The sequence below is a fragment of the Buteo buteo genome, chromosome 9 (genome assembly GCF_964188355.1).
Source record: "Buteo buteo chromosome 9, bButBut1.hap1.1, whole genome shotgun sequence".
NCBI lineage: Eukaryota > Metazoa > Chordata > Aves > Accipitriformes > Accipitridae > Buteo > Buteo buteo.
The window spans coordinates 20,249,340-20,275,776 of record NC_134179.1 but is presented as its reverse complement, the minus strand read 5'-3'; the positions used below and the strand labels follow the sequence as shown (position 1 = coordinate 20,275,776).

General features: G+C 36.1%; 1 protein-coding gene across 1 annotated transcript in view; it reads right to left on the bottom strand.

The window, feature by feature from the left end:
- The window catches only part of WDPCP (WD repeat containing planar cell polarity effector), a 159,529-nt gene that overhangs the window by 65,641 nt on the left and 67,451 nt on the right, over nt 1-26,437 (bottom strand). Inside the window, exons 9-14 of the mRNA XM_075036784.1 lie at nt 26,275-26,389; nt 22,493-22,626; nt 17,867-18,058; nt 8,542-9,151; nt 4,170-4,358; nt 1,476-1,599 (exon numbers count right to left, since the gene is read on the bottom strand). Of these exons, the coding sequence (XP_074892885.1) occupies nt 1,476-1,599; nt 4,170-4,358; nt 8,542-9,151; nt 17,867-18,058; nt 22,493-22,626; nt 26,275-26,389 (1,364 nt within the window). The remainder of the gene's footprint in view (nt 1-1,475; nt 1,600-4,169; nt 4,359-8,541; nt 9,152-17,866; nt 18,059-22,492; nt 22,627-26,274; nt 26,390-26,437) is intronic.

The following is a 26,437-nucleotide window of genomic DNA, read 5'->3' as shown; positions in this document are numbered from 1 at the left end:
TCTTCTACACACCTCCTGTCTGTGCCCCATACTGTCCAGGCAGCATTCTGACACTGAAGCGTCTTGTTTGCTAGGGCGATTGAGTCAGTGTTTCAGCTGTGTTCAGCAGCCCCAAGGGCTGAAAGCTTAGCCAGGGCCCCATGCCTCTGCATGCCTGCTAGCATTTGGAAGCAAATCCTGAGTCAGAGGGAATACACCTTTTTCTCTTAGATGTAAAAGCACTATAGTTACACCTCTCAGCAATCTCTGAGGCATTCTTTCCGCATCTGTCCTCTGCAGGCAACTGGCCCACAGCCACTACAGTTGGCCATTGCAGCTACAGATCTTCCCTGCTGGTTTCTAGGAGAAAGGCAAAAGGAGAGTTTGTACCCGCTATCATGGCCACATCTATTAAGAAAACTCCAGTGAAAGGCTGGTACATATTATGCAGGTATTTGGAGCATTCTTCTACTTAGAATAATTTCCCCCTTGGAATGAACCTGTTTACCAGAAAGATGATCCTATTCAGACTCAAAACATAGAAGACAGTATAAAATATTTTTCTTTAAGATTTAAAAGAAGCACATACTGTACTATCAAAGTAGCTTGCAGTTTCTAGTTTTGCATATGCAGACAATGTATATAACCCAGATAAATCACCAAAAAAGGGTGCATTGTAAGTCTTCTGTGTCCATCTACACTTCTCCTCAACAATGTGTTACAAACATTATATCATTCAGAAGGTAATTTCTCCTTATTTTCACCCACTGGATAATTCTCAGAGGGAATGGTTCAGCTATATTTGTGGTTGAACACATGAACAGGTTAAACTGCTGTATATTGCTATTTATAACTGATTGAAATTTAGGCTATTGATTTATTTTGAAGGAAAAATATAGCAATAAGGCAATGTACTACAAATTCTAGCTGAATTTGGTATTATGACTCTTCTAATGTCATATAATTTACAGACAAATTCCATGTTTCATTTTCTTCTCTTATTTTAATGGCACTGAAAATTCACTGAAAATTACTGGAATATGAATTTCTATATGAGAACTTTGAGAGTGAGAATAACAAAATGCTCAGATTTCAATGATGCAAAGACAAAAATGTCTCGGACCATGTACTGTTCATTTGTGCTTTAGCTTCTATTTAAACTCGGTGTTTTCTCCAAGTTTGTAAGCTGTTTCAATAGTTAATCTGCAAGCAGTTGGTGAATATAAATCTCTCAGAAGCATGCTATCTTTTTTTTTATCAAGCTAAAAGGGAAAGGATGATTCATTTTAAGTGTATTGATGATAGAAGAGTTCTGAATAGGATTTTATCTGCAATACTCTACTTGAAAGGAATGAAGTGCAAGTTAAACAAACAGTAACAATGAATGCATTTCTTTCAGGGGTGGTCCTCTTGGAAAATGTTAACCACATTAAAGTAGGTAGTTATTGAAATATGCAATTAATTTTAAGTTGATAGAAGTTGAAACTGTCATTCACCTGAGCAGGTGGTGGAAGAACCTTCTTGCATATCTGCTGATTGGGTCCCTGTACTCCAGCACAGTTGTATCCAAGAGGGGTCTTGTTGGAGCATAAAAGGTTCCAAGGCTTGCCTCAAGCTGTGCTGTGGAGTTCAAACACAGCAGCAATGAAACAAGTGAAACTGTTTCAATTACAAGAGGTTGCTCATGTTTGCAGTCAGTCAAATTCCTCAAACACTGATGAAATGTGATGTTGTTGTAGGACAAATGAAATTAAAATATGACAGATTGTACAAACACAAATGTGCATATAAACTTTCACTTTGAGGCAGAGTTGACAAGGACTTTGAGCAACAAAAGCTGTCAAAAGGATGAAGAAGTCTATAACACATCAAGTTCTTACCAGCAGTGTACAATTAAAAGTGACTCATAAGAGTAATATAGTTTGAACAAGTTTGTCCAGTAGACATCAACTCTCAATTAGCTCAAATCACCTTTGTCCTCTTAGGCAAACAACAAGGAAGTTCAGTTTTTCAGGGATTATTGTGTTAGGTCAGCAGGTGACAGAACCCTTCTTGTGATGGCCTTGAGGTCTAAGGAACCTCCTTAAGCCCACAGATATTTAAAAACTTTAAATAAAAGGGTCTAGAAACCCTAAGGGTTTGACTCTCTCTCCTACAGCATGTAGTGGTGGGAAACAGGATAACCTCCCTTGTAATCAATAAAATAAAGCCCTTTTGTTGCAGAAGTTCTTTCTGCTTTAAGTATTTTCTGACTGCTATACTCCACAGCTGGAGCTCTTAGGCATTTTTCTACATGTTTTTAAAAAAATAATTATAAACAATACAAGAAAATACATGGTATACATTTGTGTCCCACATGCTTAGCTGAAAGGAAATTTAATGATCAATAATATTTATGTTATGTGACTTCTGCTTGAGAGTTAACATGTAGTACAAGTCCTTATAGGCAGAACAGGGAGAATTTGCTATGTATTTGCTATATAGGATCTCCTTTCAGGGTGAATGTGCAAACTGCTACTGCTAATCAGAATTTTGTGGGGGCTTTAAAAGCACAATATAACCTACTGTCTTGTTAGGCAGACAAAATCTCATTAATTTGCTGTTATTAATGTTTGTTTGAACTAGCCATTTCTGTATTTAGTGATAATGGTTCTTTATTTCCAAGCATAGTTACATTTTATTTTATTAGGCTCGATAGCACTAAATGTGCTAATAGTACTGTGTTAGAAACACAGGCAAACTGTTAGTAAATTCGGTTTTGTGTTATTTTAAATCTAGACAGTAAGATAAGTTGAACTTTAAACGTATTTTCTTTCAAAGCAGCAGTCAATTTAGATTAAAATTGAATACAGCAGTACCTTTGCAAAAACAAGCCATACTCTCTTGCCATTGCTGTTTTCTTGACAGCATGTTTTGTACTTCTGAAATATTTCAATGTACATGGAATACTAGTAACTAATAGCACAGTTATAGATTCATTAGATAGCCCAGCTTGACGTTGAAGGCAGAATAAAGATCTCAACAATAACTGCCCCACCGCTATAAATAAAAGGCCCCACTGGGTTTTGCTAATAAAAAAGAAAACAAATTACCATGCCAAATTTGTTAGATTCACTTAGAATAACTCCTGAACAGAATAAAATTCCATGTTTTGTAAACAGGGAGCTGCATGGGGGGAAACACACAGACATCTATTTATAATATGCATATTTTTACAAGAGTTTCAAAACCAGCCCTTTTCATGTGTCCTTTTAAAAGCACGTTTTATTTAGAATTGATGCACTATGTTTGCAATGCAGAGATTTTTTTTAATCAGATCCCCCCAAATGGGATAGCTGGTGCCTTGGCAGCAATGTAGGACACCTTGGAGTTCTTCTATCATCAAACACACCAGAATCCTAAGTATTCTTTTTTGCCATAAAAGATGCCTGGTCCCCAGCTGTCTGCCTGCTAGACTGGAGGATAACACCTTCACTAAATCAAGGCACTTCAAATCTTGAAGTCTATTGAGTTTCAAGATAGGCAGCAAATCAAGAGGAAGGCATCACACCAGGCTTCAGCAGAGACGAGGCTGAACCTAAAATGCATCATTTCTTGTGAGGGACCCCAGCTACTACTGCAGGAGGCCAGATTACACTGAGGACAAATGCTATAATCCTAAAGGAGGCAGCAGAGGATAGTGTATTCAAAGCCTTTGGATCGTGTAATGAAAGAATGACCCTTCAAAAGCACCTTAAAAACCATACTAAAATCTCCTGTCCCTGTTGCAGGAAAATGTCCGTCCTTAATTTGATGCTGTCTCAGCATGAATGTATAACAGACATTTCAATCCTGTATTAACTAACATTGTTCTGTAACATAAGCTAAATTTATGTACTGTAATAAAGTTACAGCATATATATGATAGTGTTATATATAGTAAGTCATGCCTATACCATATATATATTAAAATATGAATTATTTTATCATCACTATTGATATAAATGAACTAAAATGCAATCAACTCATTGATTCAGATTTTATTGAAATTATTTGTCTACATACAACATTTGACTATGAAGTACCATAATCTGGCTGACTGGATTCTCACTATTGTCTCCTTTATATAGTCAATAAATATATTGTCATTATCCACGTATGAATTAGAAAGACACCACAAAAATACATTAAAAATATAATCAGTCTCTTACCTTCTCTGTCTGGTGTAAGCTTTTGTTTAAGAAGGTGATTGACAATGGCACTCAAGCATATATAGCACTGACGACCCATAGTGTTCCAATTCATGGTGTTCAGGACATTAATTGCCTCATGTATCTCATCGTAACCAATGTACTGGTGGATGATTTCCACAAGGCCCAGCTGTCCTCTTGTGATCACACCTTTTACAGGAAATATTAAAACCAAAGATAGTGTTATGAATATGTAAAACAGTAGCTGACTACTTTTCAGAACAGCTAAAAATAACTGCTGTTGGTTAAAATTAGAAAGTTTAAGTTAATGGTTTTCAGTATTGATTTTTTATGTGAGATAGCTCCTTATTATCTTGGTAGATTTAGACTGAGGGTGCTTTGGACAGCAGAGAAAAAAACATCAGTGAACTTCACACACTGAGGTTGAGCAAATGTGGCCAATACCCACTGGTGACAACATCATGTAATGAAGTTTGTTTTAAACATGGTAGAAAAAGCTTTTTCCCAGTTTATTATTACTGTATTGGAGGTAATAAATTCATGTTCACAGCATCTCCTTCCTGTAGAGAAAACCTGCTGGACAACACTAAAAAACAGCATTTGTCTCAAACAAATGTACCTATGTATGCAAGTTTACAGCACCTCAAACTTCAAAGCAACAATTACTCAATTACTCTCCATATTGCAATTGCTCTAGAACTTACTTCTAGCTTGGCAAAATTCTCTAAGTGAAGCATTTCTTCTGTGAGGGGATATCATGAAAGATACCAACATCTAGGGACCCTGGAATTAACAGTTGCACATGAAACCAAGAACAAGTTTGCCGTAAGGGAAAAAAATGAGCGACACATTGCTCACTCCATGAGAACATGATTTATCTACAGCACTCTTATCTCTGAAAAATAGAAATTAAAAGACTGTCAGTGTTTCTTGACTTGTAGATCTCAGCTTCTGAACAGAAAAGGTGACTGAAAGGCTGCAGAAAGTAATGTTTTTTATTGTCTCTGACTAGCCAAATGATCGTGTGACATAGGCCACACATGGCATTTTAGCAATTCTTGCTTGCTTTGGGTCACTTACTAGAGTATTCTTTATCACTACTGTTCCAGATATTAGACAGAGACCAGAATAAATTTACTGTTCCCCTCTTGTTAAATAAAAACATAATGTTATTTTTTTATTTTCTCAATTTATATTCTGATGTTGTTTGTCAGAACTAATTGTAAGAAAAAAATTCTGATGAGAAAGGGAACAAGCTGAATTTCAATACTGATATTAAAGCCATAGGATGGCTGGGCAAAAAGGTCTGATAACAGAGAAAAGTAGACCTGATATATAGAAAACATACCTCACAAAATTTTCATAAATGTAGTTGTGAATATTGTTTGTGATGTAAAATAAGAATTGAGAAAAAAAAAGTAGAGAAAAACATCTGACTATACCTTGAGGACAAGTAACCTGCTGAGAACTTGCATACACAGATCTGACGCTTTGGGCAAAAAAAGCTTACCTATTTATTTTGCGTAACAGAGAAATACTTTAGGTTTTTAGTGTCATTAAAGATATGGTTGTCTATTATATTTCACTTTACATTTGCATGTATTAAAGCCTATGGACACTATACTGTGTAATAGCCATGTTTAACCTATGTATATGTGATAATATCTAATTGTTATGGTAGACTTTATTCTTCCTAAATGTTTAGTGTTTTTAAAGCATTACATAAGTTGGGCAATCTTCACATTAATTGCTAAGTGAAGATGAAAATACGTATTTGCATGCTAATGAAATATAATATTATATTTAACATGTCTTTCGAGGCCAGCAATGCTGAACCACTGGCACCAGTACCAAGTTTGGCATTATCCAAGATCTGGGTTGACATCAATGACAAGAAGCCGCAATACTTTTGAAAATGAGTTTGGCATTAGACACCAAAAATATTTGCCATTAATGTTTGAGGGTAAATTTTATATGAATCTTTTCCTGAAATAAATCTGGCTACACAGCACAATGGAGAATTCACAGAACTTGTCCAAAATCATACTATGTCAGCTGGAAGTTAAAAACATATTTGCCTATTCTCACTGACATAGTTTCTTAACAGACTTTTATGGGAAACAATCCCAAGCCATGAGTTAATTACAGATTTTATTTCAGTCCTGAATGCCTGTCTGGGTTTTGCTGTCATGGACCTCTAAATTTTCCATATAATATATATTTGCATTATTTCTTAAATAGCAGAGACCTAAAAACTGCTGAGGTTGGGAAGAGGGACTGACTAATCAACACAGCATTACCTTGGTAGTGTGGTGAACTGAGAAGAAGAGGGGTAAAGCTGAAAACCAGGATGCAATAGAGAACAGCATATTTTTGCACAGTGGACTATAAAGACAAAGGGAGGGAGGGAGGGAGGGAGGGATAGAGCCTTGCCTTCTTCCTAGAAAAGATTTTACAGTAAATATACAGAATGAATTTTAAAATGTGATAACTTTCAGCTGTAGAGGTCAACATCTTCCCATTTGGATGCTTGACTTCTCCTGGGTGGTGCGCTTCCAGGCAACCTGCTTGGGAAAAAGAGGTGACAGCCAACTCACTGCCTAATTGATTTAGGAACGGTGCCCAGGGAGACAGTCCAATTAAGTTTACAAGCTGGCAATTAGCAGGAAAGGCCTCTAAATCCCTGCACTGAGAGCCTGCTTGCCTTCGTAAGAACATAAATGTGCTAAAGATAGCAAAGGGAAAGCTGTACTTTCTGGAAAGCTGTTGTGAGAAAACCCCACAAGGGAGGACTAAAGAAAAGCAAGGTAGATGTGGGTAGAGTGCCTTCTGCTTGACAGGTAAGACGTAATTTAGAGGGTTTTTTTTAATGGCCAACATGCATAAAAACATCAAATAGCTGTTATAATTAGTGTTCTGGGGTACTCTGCAACTATTAAACCTGTCATTGAACATAATACATCTGAATTATCTCAAAATAAATAGTAACTTATAAATAGTTTTAAAATATTTTTTTAATAACAGTAATAATCTGGATCAGCTCTTTTAAAACTATAAGTCAATCCAAGATTTTTGTTGCTAACATCCTATTATATTAATTTACCTTTTGCAGTGGCATACTTAGTTAAGTTTTTTAAATTCAGTCTTTCAAATGTTTAGGTCTGCAGTACTTTTAGACAGGATTTTCCCCCACAAAAGCCCATGCGTGTCTCAATAAATAAAGAAATAAAGTAGATTTTCAAACCTTACTGTCACCTAGTGTTTTTTAAAAAAAGGCTTCTTCCTAATCTCAATAGCTTTATACAAAAGAATCATAGAAAACTCCTGTAAAGGTCTACAAAGGCAATCCTGTTTCCTTGGGCAGACAATGGGCAAAATGCTGAAATTTTCCAGGATGACTATATTCGACATGGCTGTCTGCCCTGCTGAAACACTGGCTTGGTAGTCAGAAGATTTAAGCATGATTGTTTTTTTAGCTCTCACAGTGGGTTTGCACCACTGTAACTTGCCTGACTTGAATGGAATGAATACAGTTCTCACTGATGAGCAACTGCAGGGGTTTTATTCTTAGTTCAGCCACTGACTCATTGTGTAACTCTTGGAAAGCCTTTTAGCTTTCCTTTACTGCTTCTTGTTATTCTGTTTGTAAAATGAATGTTATGGTTTTATGCTCTTAAAGACTCCTTACACCTAAAATAAGAAGTGCTATATAAATTCTAAAATTAGTATTGTTACTTCTTCTTTTATTTACAACTCCTGGCAAATTAATTGAGACACCAAACTTCTCTGAAGCTTATGAAAACCTTCCTTCTTGTGTGTAAAGTCTTCAAGGAAAGAAACAGTATAACTTTGTGTACTGAAGTCAGGAAGAACAGAGTGCTGGGACAAATTTACATTGTAATGGAAAGGACAGTTGCATCATACACACACAAAAATAATTTAGGAAAGAAAATAGTTTTACTATTCTATTATTAAATATAGGTTATTTTAGCTTCTTAGGGGTATTACTACAGAATGAATACAATTCCTAAAATGATACACTACAGATTAAAAGAATTTTCCATGTGAGAAATTGTTATGCTTCATTAGAGTAGCGGGGAACATAATGGGTCCCTGATCCTGCAAGAGATCGGGGTCCTATTCTGTCAGACCCCATATGAAAAGATACTAAGTAATTGTGAAACATAATGGACTCCTTGGTTAAACATAATGAACTCCTTGGTTCACATCCTCAGATATCATTGGAACTACGTGCTCTTAAGGCTATGGTCCCATATATCTAAAATTAGGGTGTTTCAAACTACAAAAAACTTCTGAGGTACAGATGTTTCCTTGAGCGCTCAAGGTTCAATAGATGTGCTCAATAACTTACCAAGTTTAAAGTGAAGTACTCCTAAGGGTCCTTTGTCGAATCTAACCAACAAAAGATCATGAATATCCGTGCTGTCAGTGCTGGCAGGTGCAACTTGAGGAGCAGCCCACTGGATCTGGATGAGGCTGCTAGGCACGTCAAAGTGTTTACTGAATTGCAGAGTTGCCTCAGGTGAATAGTCTTGTGCCAAGAGCTGAATTTTAATTGGGGACAGTGCTGTGTCAAAAAGTTGCAGCTCCCCTTGAGAGCTGCCAACCATGAATATGGCTCCGGAAGGGTGGTAGGTTATTAAACCAGGCAGCAGTTCTGCTTGGGCTAACACAGTCACTTGGTTGTAGGCTTCATAGAGAATTATTGATGAATCTTCACAACCCAGGACTAGTTTGTCTTCTGTAACATCTCTGCAACAGCTGATGGCCTTGGATCGTAGTGGTATTCTGGTGACTGCTGCACACTGAATTTTGTTCCTAACACACTTGTAGACGTAGCTGTCAGCCATGGGCTTTTTGTCTGCGGAGATGGAGTGCTCTACTGTGTAAACCTGATAAGGCTGATTAGTGCTGAAGCTAGCATTTAGTGGATCCCACTCTGTACGGACGTAACTCAGAACCTGAAAAAAATCCAAAACATTTTGGTAGTCATTTGCAACAATTTCTTCTTACTTTGATGATTTAAAAAATAGACTGCTGCAAATATGCTTTCTCATGGGTCAGTAAGCTAAAACAAATACAGTTTTTAGAAATGGAGTTGTAAAATCTATTGTTTTAACTTTTAAAAGGTTAATTCCTTTGATTAAAAAATACTGCAATATAGTTTGAGCCCTATTTGACCAAAGTATATAACAGGTTAGTAGAATAGAAGATAAAAGAAGGGATATAAAAGAATAACTGATTATTCACAACTGGGGTCAGGGAGAAATCCCAAAATTGCTGGAAAAATTTATAATAGGTTACTCTGAGCATCACACATAGAGGATTTTTGATCATTTGCTCTGGGCTATGGTAACAGAACATGTTACACTGTAGTGGTAGAAACAATGGCATGTTTAAACAATGTATACTATACATTGCCAAATTAGTAGGTGGTAGATGTTCTTTGGTGCCATATAGCTTTAGATGCAGAATAAATGAATTTGTGATAGCAGAAAAGGGGGACCGTTTAGGGGTGCTTGAAGATTGAATGAACTGGAAGAAGAACACAAAGGCAGAATATGATACAAAGACAGCAGATTGCAAAGAGCAAGAATTTGTAGTGTGGAAACATGGGAAGTACCATAAAGAGATGGAGGCAACAGTGGAGACCAATGAAGATTCATGTCCTTAATATATGGGTTTGAGCGAGAGGTGTTGTACAGGACTCGAGCAGGGAAACTGTGGGAGAAATACCAGCTGTAAATAAGTTACAAATTAGCTTATGAAAAGCTATTTCTCTGAAAGAGAGAGAAAACCAATGTCTCTAGAAGAATGAGAGTAGTTAAAATCAGCCAGAAACTTGCTGGTGTTTTTTCATGCAGAAATAAAGAGTGAAAGGAAAATGTCAAACTGAGCCAAACCCCACCCTCAGGTATACCCATAGCATTCTTCACACTATAAACTAAAGCTGCTGACCTGCCACTAATTTTGGAAGCCCCTTCTTTTGAGTGCAGGTGGTATGCAAGTACCATTTACACACAAAGGGGTAACAAATGTGATTAAAAGGCAGAGAGATGTCAAGGGAGGAAATTTGGAAATTTCAGATTGAAAACAGAAATGCACACATAATGTTAAAGCAGTTTAAGTTTTATTTCCACAGATCACAAGGCAAACCAAACACATAATTTAGCCTTTCATCCTGCAAAGGAGGAGAATAAGAAATTAAGATTTTTTTTGGCATACCACCCATTACTTCAGAAGCAACTGATGAATTTATAAACAAGTTATTCGGGATATTGATCAGACTGATTAGGATATTTTGTTCTGACAGTTTACTATTTTGTCAGCAAAAGGGTTTCTCATTCAAAAGAAAGAAAAAAGGATTATTGCAATTCTGTGGCTGCAAACCAGCTGCTGGTTAATACAAAAGTCTTAGCTACTTTAAGGTGAGTAGATAGGGACATGCAAAGAACCACTTAATGCAAAAGCATCTAATACAGAAGCCAATGCATCCAACTTGTGAAAAGCAGGTAAACCAATTTCAACAGAGTAGTGATCAATGAAAATATATACCAAAGAGGAAATAAAAGATTAAATTACTTATATAGTCTGAAAAACATTTTCTCGCCTGCACCATTCCCTCACCAATGACTTAGCCTCTGCAACTAGTCATTTATGCCCACAAAATGTGCAGTTACTACTGTGCAGATGTTAGAACTGCTGAAATGTGTAGCTTACCAGGGTGTTAAATTGCATAGCAAGGAAACCTGTAAAAGAAGTTATTGTGGACAAAGGATTACTGTGACCAGAGAGCTCTCTAACCCCAAATAAAGGCAAGGTGAAGTGTTATTGTTTGTTCTGCAGTTTTCCCTAAGAATATGTATGGAGACCCAGATAGCTGCCTTTCAAATATGTGAAACAGAAATCTTGCCCAAGCAAGTCTTCAAAGCTTCCATAACTTCAGTGAAATGAGCCTTGAGGCCCTCTGGGACTCAGATTTCTGTCTTCCTGTGGCAGGTTTCAGTGCACCGCATTATTCATCTACATATTTTGATCCAAACCAGTGTTCCTCTCTGGACATCTCCTCACAAGCTACAAGAAAGTCATGAAAATCCACACAATAATCAAGCCTATGAGAGATGAAAGTCTGAAAGCACTATTAAATTCTGAAGACGGACTGGCCTTGAAGGTTAAGACAATAAGAGAAGAAAATATGTGAAACATGGATTTTACAACTCTGTAAGAGTGACTGCTGGAAAACAGCAATGGAAATAGTCACTGAAAAATAAATGTTGTCATCTGATCGCTTCAGAGTCAGCAAGCAAACTGAATCCAATTCATAATTTTGTTCTGCCTTGTTAGAGCAAAAGTGGGGCAAAATGTTGCTTACTACGTTGAATTTAAAAGAAAGTAAAATCTTATATTTTGGAAGGCTAATTTAATGAGCCTTGAGATGAGAAGCTTCTTTGCTTCACATAATTTTGAGAGCAAATCCTTGAAATGAAGTCTAGGGTAGGGCTGATTGCTGTACATAACACACTTCTAAACTAGGAAAAAGTTCCTGCAAGGAAAGACTATTTGCTGCATTTCAAAACAGAAGCTTTGACATAATGTTTAAACAAATTAGGCTTAAAGGAAACTTTTCTAGACAGTACTGTTCATATTCTGGCTGAAAACAAGAGAAACATTTCTCCTTAGATTGGAATAGATAAGCTGCTTCTCATGCATCAGTGGCCTCTTGTGCCTCTTGGAGGAAGAGTACCAAGCCGAGAGACCTCTTTGTTCTGGTTTCCAGTTTTGCTGAATGTAACTGGTATTTGGCACTCTGAAGGGGAAAAAAAAAATGAATATTCTCTTTCATCTGAGAGGGAAGATTTGAGTTTCTCTGTCAGAATTGACTTTTATTATTAATTCTTCATGCTGCTAACTGGAAAACTAAAGCAGAGAGACATACAACTACAGAAACAGGTTAATAAGGCTAAGATAATGCTTTTGAAAGATAAGAAGTCTAACAATCAAAACATCTTTTATTTTCAAGAAGATGGTACTCCATTACCTGCCAATTGTTTTTCTACCTGGTAAGTAGCCACATGCTAGTAAATGTAGTGCACATAGTGCTTTAGCAGTCTATTTAAAGGAATCTGCTGGGATTCCTTCCCAGTGAGCAGTAGTTCTCCGGAACCCTAAAGGGGAACATTACAATAGCAATGTATCTTTAAGCTAACAAAACATTTGCTTGGGGAATGGGAAGGCAAAAGCTGGAGGAGTTCCCTCAGAAGTGGGTAGGACAACTGTAGGACTTGCAGAGGAGGGGACAGGGCAGTGGATCTAAAAAGACAGAGCTGTAATATCACATGGCGGGGTGTATAATCCATTCAACGTTAAGTGCTTTCCATAAATCTTGGGCTAAGCACTTAGCCTTGGATTTCAAGGGAAGATTTCTGGAAATACTTTGCATGAAGTAAAACCAATTACATTCTGTAAAATAAATAAATAAAAATCTAAAAAGTCCCTTTTAGTTTTGTAACATGTACACTACAAAACCATAGTAAATGAATTTAAATATAGTCCACATAATTTATGCATATTTCCCTGACTAACGTGGCAGTCATGCACCACTACTGCACATTTATATTGTTTTCCCCTTGCAGTACTGGCCTGTGCTCTGCATCAGCTAATCAGCAGTATGAGGGATACTATACAAGTCAAGTTCTTAAATCCTAAAGTCAGAAATCGTAACAATCCAAGTAAAGGAATCTGTTAATCTTTGTAAATAAAGGGCCTGAATTATGCTAGCTAAAATACTTTCTTTCATTTTATGTTTGAAAGAAATAATAGCACTAGCTTGTGTGGGCAGTATCACTCTTCTCAGTGCAAATCTTTGAACACTTAAAATTGAAGTATTTTGCATAGAGTGCTGGGAAAGGATAAAGTCCACATATCAAAACAAATAAGAGTTTTAACCAGTAATTCTTAAGCAGAAAATTGGCTTACCAGGCAGATAAAAAAAGAAAACAAAAGAAACAGAGAAATAAGCTTGCTGTGACTGAATTGTGAGCCTTTCAGATGAGAAAAATGTTTGATTTATTTTATGGATGTTAAAAAAATGCTTATTTAATTTCACACAGTGAGGCTCCAAATAACAATAACACTTTAATTAGAAATGTAGAGTGGGAAGTGTAGCGCACACTAGAGTAAAATAGTTTTAAATACAGCACTGTGAAGATGGACTCCCCCCCCCCAACCTATTTTTAAACATTTCTAAAAGAAAAATGCAAGGCTCCTACTCTAGGTTACTTATTTGGCTGCATTGTATTTACAGTCCCTCATGCAATCTTATTATTTAGATCTTCAGCCAACATTTATTCTTATTTTCTTTCAAAATTTATCATCATCATCTTTATCCCATATTATTCATTGAACTTTTAACCCAATGTGACACCAAGGATTTTACATTCTTTGCTATACGTGTGCAAGAGGTATTTCAGCTATTCAGTCACACATGGTAGATTTTTTCTGAATGCTACAGTAATTGTAGGATAGCTTACTCATAAAAGATCTGCTGTGTTTATTTCACAAGTTTGAGGCACAATGTGGAAGCAATAACTATTAAATATTATCTCTTGGGAGAAAGAAAAATAATATTCTCTCTCAGGCAAATTATTTTTTCCACAAGATTGAAGTATAATTTCAGTGATTTGCAGTAGCACTAAATGGAGTGAAAATAAACATGGCAAAGACAAATGCAAAGTAGTACAGTAACTGAGCCCTGGCATCATCACCTCCTGTTAATTTATGTTTGCAGAATAAAGTTCATGTTGATTTTAACATCACTTTCTCTCAAAGCATTTAATCCAAGGATGATTCCACATCAGAACCTATTTACTCATAGCAAATTGTTTGAAATGATTTCTGGAAGATTCCTCTTCTGGTTCTGAAATCAAAATACCAGCATTATCTCCTCAGGGAGACAATTAAATTAACATTCTTGATCATTGGTACTTTAACAAAGAAGAAACAAACAAAACCCAAATAATTAAATAAATAAGTTGAAGAACGGATGAGTTTGCTGGAGGAAACCAATGCACGCAAGAAAGCAGACAAAGTTTCAACAGACAAATACTCTTGCAGCAACATGCATGCATGTATATAAATGTACATAGCACACCAAAGCAAAGTCATATGTTAAAGAGGAAAACCCCTTTATTTCTTCAGGGGACAATTCCTCAGCAAAACTTACAGCATTCAACATAGTAAACACTGATCTCAGAAAAAAAATGAAGGGAGTGAAACAAGTCAAGATTTGCAAGGAAAAAGTTCTTTCTGTATTTAGAGGAATAATGTCTACCTTTAGACTTAGTAGTAGCAAATGTTATAACATAAAGCCACACAGCACAACTAAAATCAAATTTATAGCATATTTAAAATGTAAAATGTATTTCCTCCATCAAGTAGAAAAGCTGCTTAGGTACACAATACCCCAAACACTATATGTGCAATGTGAATCATCCCAATCCAGAATGTGTAGTTACAAGACAGTATCATTATGATGGCCTGAGTTGCCTTGTCCCAGAGCTATTCCTGTCCTCATCCTAATAAGCACTCTTCTGGTGGGCAGCAAATATCACTCAGAAAATTCTTCCAGGGAGGAAGTAGTATCACCTAAGTGCCCCATTTACCTTTGCCCTGCCACAACAATAAGAGTGTTGGTAGCTGGCAGATCTTTTTGTGGTTTTCGTAGGTCAGCACCAAGGTGCTGTAGAATGGCTGTGGCTAGCAGCCATTCATTTCCTTGGGCTTGGTTTACTTCTTCATAAACCCAATATGCCAAACAGCTCTTTACCAGCTAGACATTGAGCAATTCATGCTTTTCTCTTAATTCTAGATAATAATGTTTTATCCAAGCAATACTACTATTTTCAAGTAAAATGTTGGTGGTATTATTTTACTACACTTCTTTTTTATAAATGCTCCAAACTTAATCAATTCATGCTTCTCATTCTTCTTCTGTTGACAATAATAATTTACTGGGAGAAAATACATATTATTGGTCAAATATGATAAATATGGATTTACTTTCATGCATAACAATGGCATGTCATGTTTTTATTCCAAGTCTATACCTGAGGAACACTACAAATGGTAAGGGAGTACAGGCAGAGAGAGGCAAATAAGCATGCTTACAGAAACACTGTATTTTTGTGGTATGTGACCTAGAGAGTAACTGTTTAGAAGCTGTCTAGAAATGCTAACTACATTTTTGCTCATGTTTAAGCTATCAAACGACCCTCAGAAGTTAAAGGTGTTAAGATAAAGTTCCTCTCCAAGACTCTGTAGGGGAAAAATGTACCTCAGTTAATTGCAGACTGGGGGTTGACGCTACTTCTACAGCTGCTGGGTTATGACATCCCCCATCCATGCATGGGTATTTAACTACTGCCCATAAGGAGTGCTAGAGAAATCAAGAAAACAAACAAACAAACAAACAAAAACCAAACAGTACCATAGGTTACATGGCATGGATACATAGGGGAAGCATATAGGCAGAGTGTCTTGAGCCTTACACAGCAGCCCACTGAGCATGCAAGAGATAAGTACATGAACAGACTAACTGACAACCAGAAAGACAGCTTGTTATCTATATATGACTAAGTTTTCCATAGCCCTGGAATACTGCTTGGTATTTTATTGACAAATACAGGAAAAGAAATTTCATCTGAAGATCTTAGAATTAAAACAGACAAGTACAGGCAAAGAATCAGAAAAGGGAAAGCAACTGAACAGTTAAATTTGGCAGTTCTGCTTTTAAAAATAATTTTCTTATATTTATATTACAATATGGGCTAAATTAAAAGGATTATGACTTTAGGCCTAAAGGGTCAGTGAATGCTTATTATCATTATTGTGTTAAGCACCAGTGATGTGCTTGGGACTATACTAGACAGCCTCAGCCCTGAGCAATTTATAGTCTAAACCAGAAAAGGATAAAACAAGGTGTATTGAAAGATGCAGAGTAATGCTGTAATTTGGAAATCTCCTTATAATATATAAAATGAAATGGACAAAGCTTTAAACTGACAGGGTGGTTTCTGTGAATTTCTTAGAAGAAATGAGTCTCTAAAAACCATCTCAGAAATTAGAGATTGCGAACTGCTATGTTGGCATTAAGGAGCTTCCTGGAAGATGTGGGAAGGAAACAAAAGGCATGGGAATGTCGCTGTTAGAACCTGGACATACAGAAGTCATGGAAAGAAATATGATCTGAAAAGTTAGTAGGATGAAGTTTCATAATATCAAACTGGCACAGGGACTAGGCTGAAAAAGCTTACAAAGAACAGATGCACATTTTAGCTACCAGAGTAATTTTTATATATGATTGGGCATAGCTGCAGGGGGAATTGAGAACTGCAGGTGTATATCAGGCAGAGGAGAGAGATGAGTCAAAAATGACTGCTAGTTGAGAGAGGTCAACTGAAAAGAAGTAAAGGAGGCAGAACTGGAGGTAATTTAAACTTAAATTCTACAGTGACTAATGACTGAAATAAGAAAGAAAAACTGTCTCAACTACCTTTTCTGTTTTGCTTTCAATATATAAAAAATCCCAAGGGGGAAAAAACCTCACTGAAATTAATGTTAGTTATCAAAGTAATAATTCCAAGACATTAAAACATTTACATCTTCCCTAATTAAAGAGAACAGGATGTTGTTTATAAGAGCAGCTTATTCTGAAGTGTTACTTAGGGTTTTTCCCTACAGGGAAATAGCCTGTAATACCAACTCCAGAACAGCTGTTCCACAGCTGATCCTCAAGTTTGTGCTCCTCTCCCAGAGTCAGCGCCTTTTTAGTCCATACTAGTAGCAGCATAAGCTAAACTGAAAATAAAACTCCAAATACAGGAGCATCTATACAAGATGCTAGTCCAGAACAGCTTTTATATTTTAAATTCAGGCACCAGTTCTTTTCAGATAGCTTCATTTTTAATTTTTTACCTAACATAAGAAACTGGAATCAAATATTCTTAAATAGATGAAATAAAAAGGAAATAGATTAAATGGAAACATCTGCCTAAAGAGGTAAGCTAAGCAAGTGTCAGGAAGAGGGTCAGCTTGTAGCCGCGTTCTGACTTGTAGCTTACATTCCCACCTGTAGATGGGGAATTTTGACTTTTTTCATTAAGAAAAAAATTGGTCTCTGATTTGATCAATACTCATAGCAACAATTTAAGCAGCATCTGGGTGTAGCTAATATTTTATAATAAAACACTTAGATGTAGAATGCCTATCAGTTACCATTGCAGACAACATAAAATAATTGCATTAGACAAGCATGCAACAGATAGTTTCTAACTCAGATTAGAGTTTTCTAGTGGTACTCTAGAAATACCACATACTCTAGAATAGGGACTACTTCTATTTTCAGTGTTAGCAGCTCCAAAGCTATTCCATTATAAAGACCTAACTTCCTTGCTACAGTTCTCAGATGCCAGTTTTGATATGAAAATAGTAAATACACTAAATAAGGTGCTTTGTTCATTAAATAATGAACCTTTGTTTTTAATATTAGAATGACTGATCTTCCTTTCTTATGTTTTTACCCTATCTGTTCTTTATACCTACCTGAATATGCATTTAAGTTGAATCATTATTTCTTTAGCAAATCCAAAAAATCATGTAATGAGAGTTCAGCACTTTACCTCCAATTTGCCATGTGCACAGCCTAATAGCAATAGGTTGGCTCTGTCCCTCTCACAGGAAATAGGAGACCAAGGCCATGCTCCATCACTAGTTGCTGACCACCAGCAAATGACCATATCTTGCATACAGTTTATTGCCAGGTGACGTTTCATCCTTCTACCTTCTGGTCCAAGTATATCAGTATAAGAAATCTAATGGAAGAAAAAATGCAGGAAATATTTGAGGTGATAAAATAGCATAGTAGGAGCAACTGGGAGCATTTACTTTGGATGTGTGAAAGAGAATGTATATATACACAGAGGACTGTGTACATATATCTTCATATAGGCTGTCTGTAAATGTAAAAAATATCTCCTCAGACAGAAAAAGGCATGCTCACACTTTTATCTACGGGGAGGGGATTGGGAAGGAAAGGAATGTGAGTTAAGAAGGAATTTACTGCAATGACTCCAATCAATACCAAAATGTACAGTCATGGTTGCTTGACAGCATCGACCTACACACAGGATTTAAGCTTAGCCATATTAAATGACAAGTTCTGCAAAGCTGACCAGGGAGCTAAGGCTAGTGTTTAAGACATAATAAAATATTAAATATATTCTACAGTGTTTGAGCAAGCCTATATCTTTCTTTTTCCTCCCTAAATTAAGGAATCCACATACAAACATCCGCTTTGGAAGAGAATATATACTTTTCTGCATAATGTGGATGAGCTACAGCATCATGCGTAAAGTTTATGCAGCTCTTGAGAATTGTGCCTCTTTCTCAGGAAGGATTTGTGGAATTTATTATTCAAACTCTGTTATTTTGGAGCATGGTTATTTGAAAACATGAGCAGTGCACCATCTGGGTGACACATGCCAAGGAAATATAGATTGCACCGCATTTCTGCTTAAGGAATTAATGGAAGGTTGATAGCTAGGGGAAAAAAAAACTATCTTGCCATTGCTGGTCAGCAATAATCGAACCACTTTCTGGGGATTAAGCGCATGGCTAAGCCTACTGGACCAGACACTAGCAAAGGGCAGGGGGTCTTCTTATCAGAGAAATGCTTCTGGAGCCAGTCTCACTACATGACAGATTGCTTTCATATTCCTGTCTGCAAGGCAACAAAGGATGGCAGTAATGCGATAATGCCAGAGTGCAATGGGTGTTAAGAACCCGTTGCATTTATGTATTGTATTTAGTAAATAATCAGGCTCATCCAAATTGTGATCTCACCACTCAACCAAGGCCATTAAAATCAAGGTTAATGCTTTAATAATCCTTTGCTGTTTTTTATATGGTCAAAAAGAACCCTTTTCTATTTGCATGGTCATAATATTATTGACCTCTTCATCCCCTAAATACACATCAAAAGGAACTGAAATCAAGGTAATTACCAATGTTGTTCTCTCACGGTAAACATTTAACTCCTTGTACTGTCTCCTCCTTCAGTAAATTGAAATGGATTAAAAAAATACAGATGGGAAAAACTTGCAAAAGGTCAATATTTTCAGAGTATCCTGTGTTTTACTTGTCAAAATACTTAGAAGTGTAAAGATAAAACATATAAAAAGTTAACAGGTAGCTGCTACTTGAATTAAAAGTATATGTAAATAGTTAATTTGGTGACAACACATTTATTAGGATGGAAAAATACAAATACTCTCATTGATATTAATTAGTCCTGTATTGTAGCTTTAACTGTTCATAACAATTTCACATGTAATAACAGCCACAAATCTTTTGTAAACCTTTATGTCTTGCATTAGACATGGCACTCTCAAACATGGACTAATGCCATGAAGAAAAGGCAAATGATAACAGCTGTTTTTATATTTTGCTGGTCTTCAAGACTGTAGTGATTCATACAATAAGCCTTCCTTTATTTTTTCAAAGTGTAAATAAAATCCAAGGTGGTATCGTTTACAAAGGAAGAGGATAAAGAAAGTAGTTCTTCCATTTAGGTATGGTTTTAAAACCCCAACTTTTGGATAAATATCAAACTGTGAGGAAGAAAGCATGGCTGACTTGTTCATATTATTAATAGCACTCTGGCAGTCCAGTACTGCCTAGTGTTCCCTGCCAATTCAGCCCATCATGAGGCTGAACACTGAACAATGTGGAGTTGCTTCTGTCCAGGTACCAAAGAAATTACAATGTTAATACGACAGAAATTTAATTATATCATCACATATGATTGTAAGCATTTTCCTCATTTTAGAAGTGGGAATTTAAACATAAATACTATGTACATTTCTCAAGGCTACACAGAACGTCAGAGGCAGAAATGAAGGCTTCACTCAAATTTCCTGAATCTTAGCTCCGTATTTTAATCCCATGGTAGTTCTATACCAGTGCAAGCTACATTTTAATTCAATTTTTCTTGGGAAAAAAGAAATCAGCACTAAGCAACTGTTTTTTTCTAAAGCGTGTATTGTTACTAACAAGTTTGCACATTTGCAATTGAGGACCATCTTTTGTTTCATTACTACTGATAGCGACGGTAGTGTTGACTGTGTCTGTGATCTTTTAGCTTTTTTAAGTTTGACCAAAATCAGCCATAAAGAACTCTAATTCAATGCAGAGAGCTGACATAATATTATTGCAGTAGTGAATAATACTTTCTGCTGGCTCATGCTGGTGCAATTTTGAAGATAATAAAAATTATATTTAGCTGCCTAACTAGCAAGCCTCACACAAAAGAACATTCAATTAAAAAATGCAAATGCCTTTTTTTGGCTGGCAAAGAAATAATCCATAGTGATTCCCACTGATTTCAAGAGAAAGCAAAGTTAACATTGAACATGGAGGCGTTTCTAGAAGCTCAGCTGTGTCAGCAAAGAACTGAACGTAACAACCCTATTAAGGAGTGCAGCAGATATTTCTGGTTTCCTAGGGCAGAGAGAGTTTTCTATGGATTAGGCTTTCCTTCTTTCCCAAGAAAAAAATGCCATAACCATTAGATCCAAAATGGGCCCAGCAATACTCAGAATGAAAATATATTTTCTAAACATAAATTAAGTAAAGGAGCTATGGTGCTCACAATAAAATGAAGGCAGTCTTCAGCTCACCACAGCTTCTTCATTAAAGTTTAGCGCCATTACCGAAAAAACACACCACACACCACAGCTGCTTCTAAAGCACAACCCTAACAAACACCATAGGCCAGGCACAAGCGCACATCATTTTAAAGTAAACTACGTATCAGCTCAGTTCCTGGTGAACAGTGAACTGTCTCAAATCCACGTTATAGAGGTTGGATCAATCTCGCAAACACAAGTCATTGCTGAAAAGAGGCCCTGAACTGAAACAGCCTGGAAAATGTATTAGATATTCATCCTAGCAGAAAGTATTTCTACGAAGCAAGTTAAAACGTATTATGGCAAAACTTAAATTAAACACATCCTTAAAAAGCTTGCCTTGCAGATGCAAACTCCCTTATGTGAGGAAGCAAATTACTGAGGGGTTGTCAAGGGGAAAATATTTGCTAGCACAAGATTGTTTTCCTTAACATTTATCCTGTCTGAAATAAATACAAACTCTCTCTTTTGCTCACTACATCTTTCTACCTTTCTTGGGCAAAGGCTTGGCTCTTTTTCATTCTTGCAGTGAATTGGATGCAGTCCCTTTCCTACTCTGCCTGTTCAAAGTTAATTGCTTTGGCTGATTATTTTCATAATGTTGCAGTGCCAAGCACTTTCACCTAAGGTCAGCCACTGCCCTGATGCCAAAGAGCTTATGGTCAAAATAAGTTATGCCTACACAGCCCAATACATCCAAGACACAGTGTAATTCAGCTTGAGATGAGCTGCTTTCTACAGACATCCAAACCGGCTAGTTTAAAGCCACCTCAGCTACCTTTCAGCTACTGCTGTGACTGTGGTATAGACACACCCATACATAACAGGCTGGAAAAAAAGGAGTATTTTAATCTTCACTGTATAAGTAGTGAATTGAGAAACAGAGGTACCAATTCACTTGCCTAAGGTCACATACATAGTTTGTCAGTGGTGAGAAACTCAGCTTCTGTATTGAGTTCTAGCTCAGTGGCTTAATTGTAAAACCAACTCTCCCAGCAATATCATTACTGTAACTAGAGGGAAAATAAAGATTTCTGCAAAGAATTACAACAATCTTGGAGCTCAGACAGATGACCGAATTATCATAGCTTCATGAATTTGTGTATATCAGCTGAGCCATAGTAATTGACCATGTGTGTGTTTTTAGCCCACAGCAAACAAGAGGTAAAACACATGAGCTTAAACCTTTTACACTGAGGTTTACCATTACAGATTTTGCTTCATGCTTGTTAGATGCTGAGAATGTGCAAAGGGTCAGTTACTGCTGCTCAACTGACACGAGGTAATCTGTTAAGCAGGGGTAACTCAACTGTGTGTCTGAGCCCTTAACCTAAATGCAGTAGAAAATTGGATCCCTCTTGGCACCGTATTTTAACTCATTAACTCAGAATGCCATGTAATTTTTTTTGACTTTTCAATAACTACCATTTTTAGAATTTGAGCTGTTCTGGTCAGTTATATAAAGGTTTGCAATTTATACTGCTATATGGTATCAGCAAGTACCAGTGATTCAAAATGTAAAGTTACTGCAGTATTTACAGTCACCATTGACAGCTATACCTTGAAGTCCAAACAAGAGATTTTTTCCAGTTTTTTGTTTACATCGGGAGAATCCATCTTCTTTGTAAACTGAATAAAGCAGAGTTGGTTATGGTCCTCAAATGACAAGATGATGAAATTGTCTGTAAGAACAGCTGAAAAACAAATAAAAATTGTCACCACTGTAATACCTGTTTCTAGTAACAAAACAAATTACTGAACCATCCACTGAGACATTGCAAAAAGCAATTTTTTCAAGACAGTGTCTTAAATACTACATTGAAGCCTCTATAATCTCCTAAAAGACATCAATGTGTCATCCTGCCAGGACCTTCTTGGAAATAAGAAATAAAGCCTAGGGAGTACTCCGATTACATAAACCTGAATAAATTATCTCATATCAAGTTACCACTACATTCAGATATATGTTTTATGCCCTCCCACATTAATTTTCATCTCGGTTCAGCCTTCAATTTTTTTTCTTATGGTAACATCCATTTTGGAAATGTACCTAATACAGCATATCTTGTGTTAAAGATGATAAATGCAAATTAGTACTTGAGGTGTATCTGGTATTTTGACATTGTAGGGTTCTGGGTGCTGCTGCAGACACCAAGGAGGCTGCTCCATACAGGATTATGCTTTAGAGGGGTTATGAATTTGTTGAAAGCTTCACACAGGGGTACCCAAAGAATACAGGTAACCAAGATGGAGCAGACTCCCCTGGAGTCTGGAAAAATGCAGTGGAATCCCTGCTGTTGTCATAAGGGGGTGTTAGACCAAAATAGTTCTAAATAGAAGTGACTAACTAATTTGACAATAAAAATTAATTAGACAATAGTATCTAGGAATTTTCTCAAGTGTTATCCAGTTATTCAAGCAGTGCCCACATTTAAAGAGATGTCTGAGAATGAAGTGAGTCATCAGGGTAACTAGTAGCAGATCATTGTTAATGAGAATCAGGATTAAAGTATAGCTAGCAAGCTATTTTCAGAAAGTAAACTGAGAAACCTCTGCTAAAAGGAAAATGCCAAGTAAAGTGGAACCGGATTTAAAAACAAACAAACAAAACCCTGCAGAACAACCCCTGAAAAACAACAAAAAAAAGCATTTGTGACTAATATCCTAGATTCTTAAATGTATTTTATATATCCTTAAGTAGATTGGCAGTTTAGTCTTACATATAAGCATTGAAAACTGGCTTCTCAGCTTTGCTTTGATTTAGTCTGACTGACAACGAGTTGCATTTTCCAATAGTCATGTACTGGCACAGCTCTTAAGTATCTGGTATGCAAATGCTAAAGGGTAAAGTTTAAAGCCAAATAATTGCCTTTGAAATGTAACATTAACACTAGCTTTTGGAAAAAAAAAAAAAAAGAAATGGTGATAAAGAATCTGACATGGTGAGTTAGAAGCTATAACTGAGATCCTAAACATACATGAAAATTCAAAGGCACTGAGTATGGTATCCTCAATATGTACACAGTTAAAATATTTTTATATCCTCACAGATATAGTTTACATTAAAGATGACCTATGGCACACCTCAGATGCTTCTGAAATTTGTTTTCATTGAAGGAAAGAAAGCAGGATTCAAAGACCCCTGGGCAGGTATGAATGAGACTAGCAGTCCCCTGATTTTCAGCATCTGTGGTTGTCCTGGGCAGGAGTGGAGACTAGATCGACATGAAAGCAACTATGGGCATAGTTAGACCATTATTCAGAGAAGACCCATATGCTGCAGAGTCAGACTACCCTAAAAAGGCAGGCAGTGTAGTAAATATTTTATATACTAGTACTGCAAGATCTCAGTGCCACAAAATAATTTAGAAAATGAGAAATACTGTTTTCTTTTAGGAAAGCAATTTTTTCTAAAATTTCTAATTAAACTCATTTTTATATTTTGGTAATAAATAATAAAAATTGGGAGGACTTTATTAGAGGCAGAAGGATACATTAATTCTGTATTTTGTGCACACGATCTGACCTTTATTCCAAATGTTAAGAGGATATGCTACTCGTGAGTTAGAATTAGAACATTTCATAAGTAATTTTGGCAGATTGTAATCCTTATCCATTTCTACATATACACAATTGTTAAAATAATAACTATTATTTTTATACAGACTTCTATATTAAATATCAAATTTCTTTTGGCCAACTTTATAAACACAACCCTAATTCCAACCTAGATTTCGAAAGATGTGCAATAATGTTGGATTAAAGTTAATTTATTCTAGGACAACATTATGTTGTGGTTCTCACATAAGGATAGTTCAGTATAAAAATTTGTATTTTGAACAGTATTTGCGTGAGTAACAAAAATATCTTCTTTTGTTTTTCATGAAGATAATAAATGGATTGCAATGACAGGTATTGAGGGTTTTGCTTTTAGTGAACAGAAGCAGTTCTATTTCACCTTCAGATGTGGGTATTACCAAACATGGAGGTTTAAGAAATACTTGAATAAGTGAAAAGAAGGACAAACCATTATATAATGTTATTTATAGCAGTTTGAGTGGTATAACTGTAGGAAAACAGTTGCTTTATTATTGCTTTAGTTGTAAGCTTTTCTAGTTAGCAGTATTTTTTTAAAAAATTTGTATTTCTATGACATATTAAGCCAATGTAAGGCAAGATACGTATAATTTAATTATATATATGTATTTATTTTCTTTAAAAGACAGAGTATTCTATATAAGTTCTGCAAACAACTTCAATTTGGGTATAACCTTAGCTTCCATGCTTTCCTACTTTTTGTCACTGAAAGTATGAAATCCTCCCTCTGGAAACAGGGCAGAAAAATCTGAGATGGAATTAGTAGTCTAGTAACTTAAGTCAAGAGTGAAAAAAAGGAGTCAAGACATTAAATGTGTTCTATGCTCTCTGTCTGATTGAAAAAAAATTAGGTTAGGGTTAAATTTTTTGATACTGAAGATTCTACTAACATAGTTATATTAATGTTATTTTTCAAGACTAAACTACAATATATTGATAAGAAAGGATCAAAGCGACACAGTATTGCAGGTTTCTTAAAGAACCAGGCCAATATTCAATAGATGCTTGGGTATGGAAGAAAATACATCACTAAAGATCAAAGCTAAATCTAGCATATATTCTTATTAAAAGGACATGATTTGGGTCTACTTTTTAAGAATTTGGAAGATAATGCACATGTAATTTGGCTTGCACCAAAATTCCATATTCTTGATCATGAAGATGACAAGACACCTGGTTGAGTTCTCCGTGGAACTCTGTAGAAACACACTGAAAAAGCTATAGTCGTATTATAAAGCTGTTGAAAAGAGGTAAATTTTCTTCTGCATTAAACTAAAACTTCATTTTTAGCAGTCACTACTTAATAACAATAGTGAGATTGTGGAAATCTAGAAACTAAAGCAGAACACTTCCACATAACTAATGTTATCCAGCCTTTTCTAATAAGTAAATATTTTAATAATAACTATCCCATGTAATTAATCAGTTGGCTAATGTTTAGTTCTGTCCCATTTTCCCACTTATGAAATAAACATGACAAGTTCAAATGGCATGTTCACACTGATTAAAACTTGTAAGAAACTGAATTTTAGAAACCCATTCAGCATTTGACAAGCCTCAAAACTTTGATGTTAAATATTATTCTTAAAGTGTTCTTAGTCCTGAGGGTTGTAACTATGGCATTACATGCAATTACTTGTTGTGTTTGCAAGTCCCCAGTGGCAATAATTAGTCTACCTGTTGACATACTGTTTCTCTACTCTATTGTTAATGTAGGCAATTGATTTGCACGTGGGTGTAATTACCATCACTGATGGTGTCGGAGATGAGCTTCCCCACCAGGGTCCTGTCAATCACCACTTTCTCCAGCTGTGGCCCAGAAAGGCTTAGGGACACCAATATACCTGAGTGAAAGAGGAGCTACATCCAAATAGTGAGGAAACAAGAATCAAGAATCATTAATAAAGT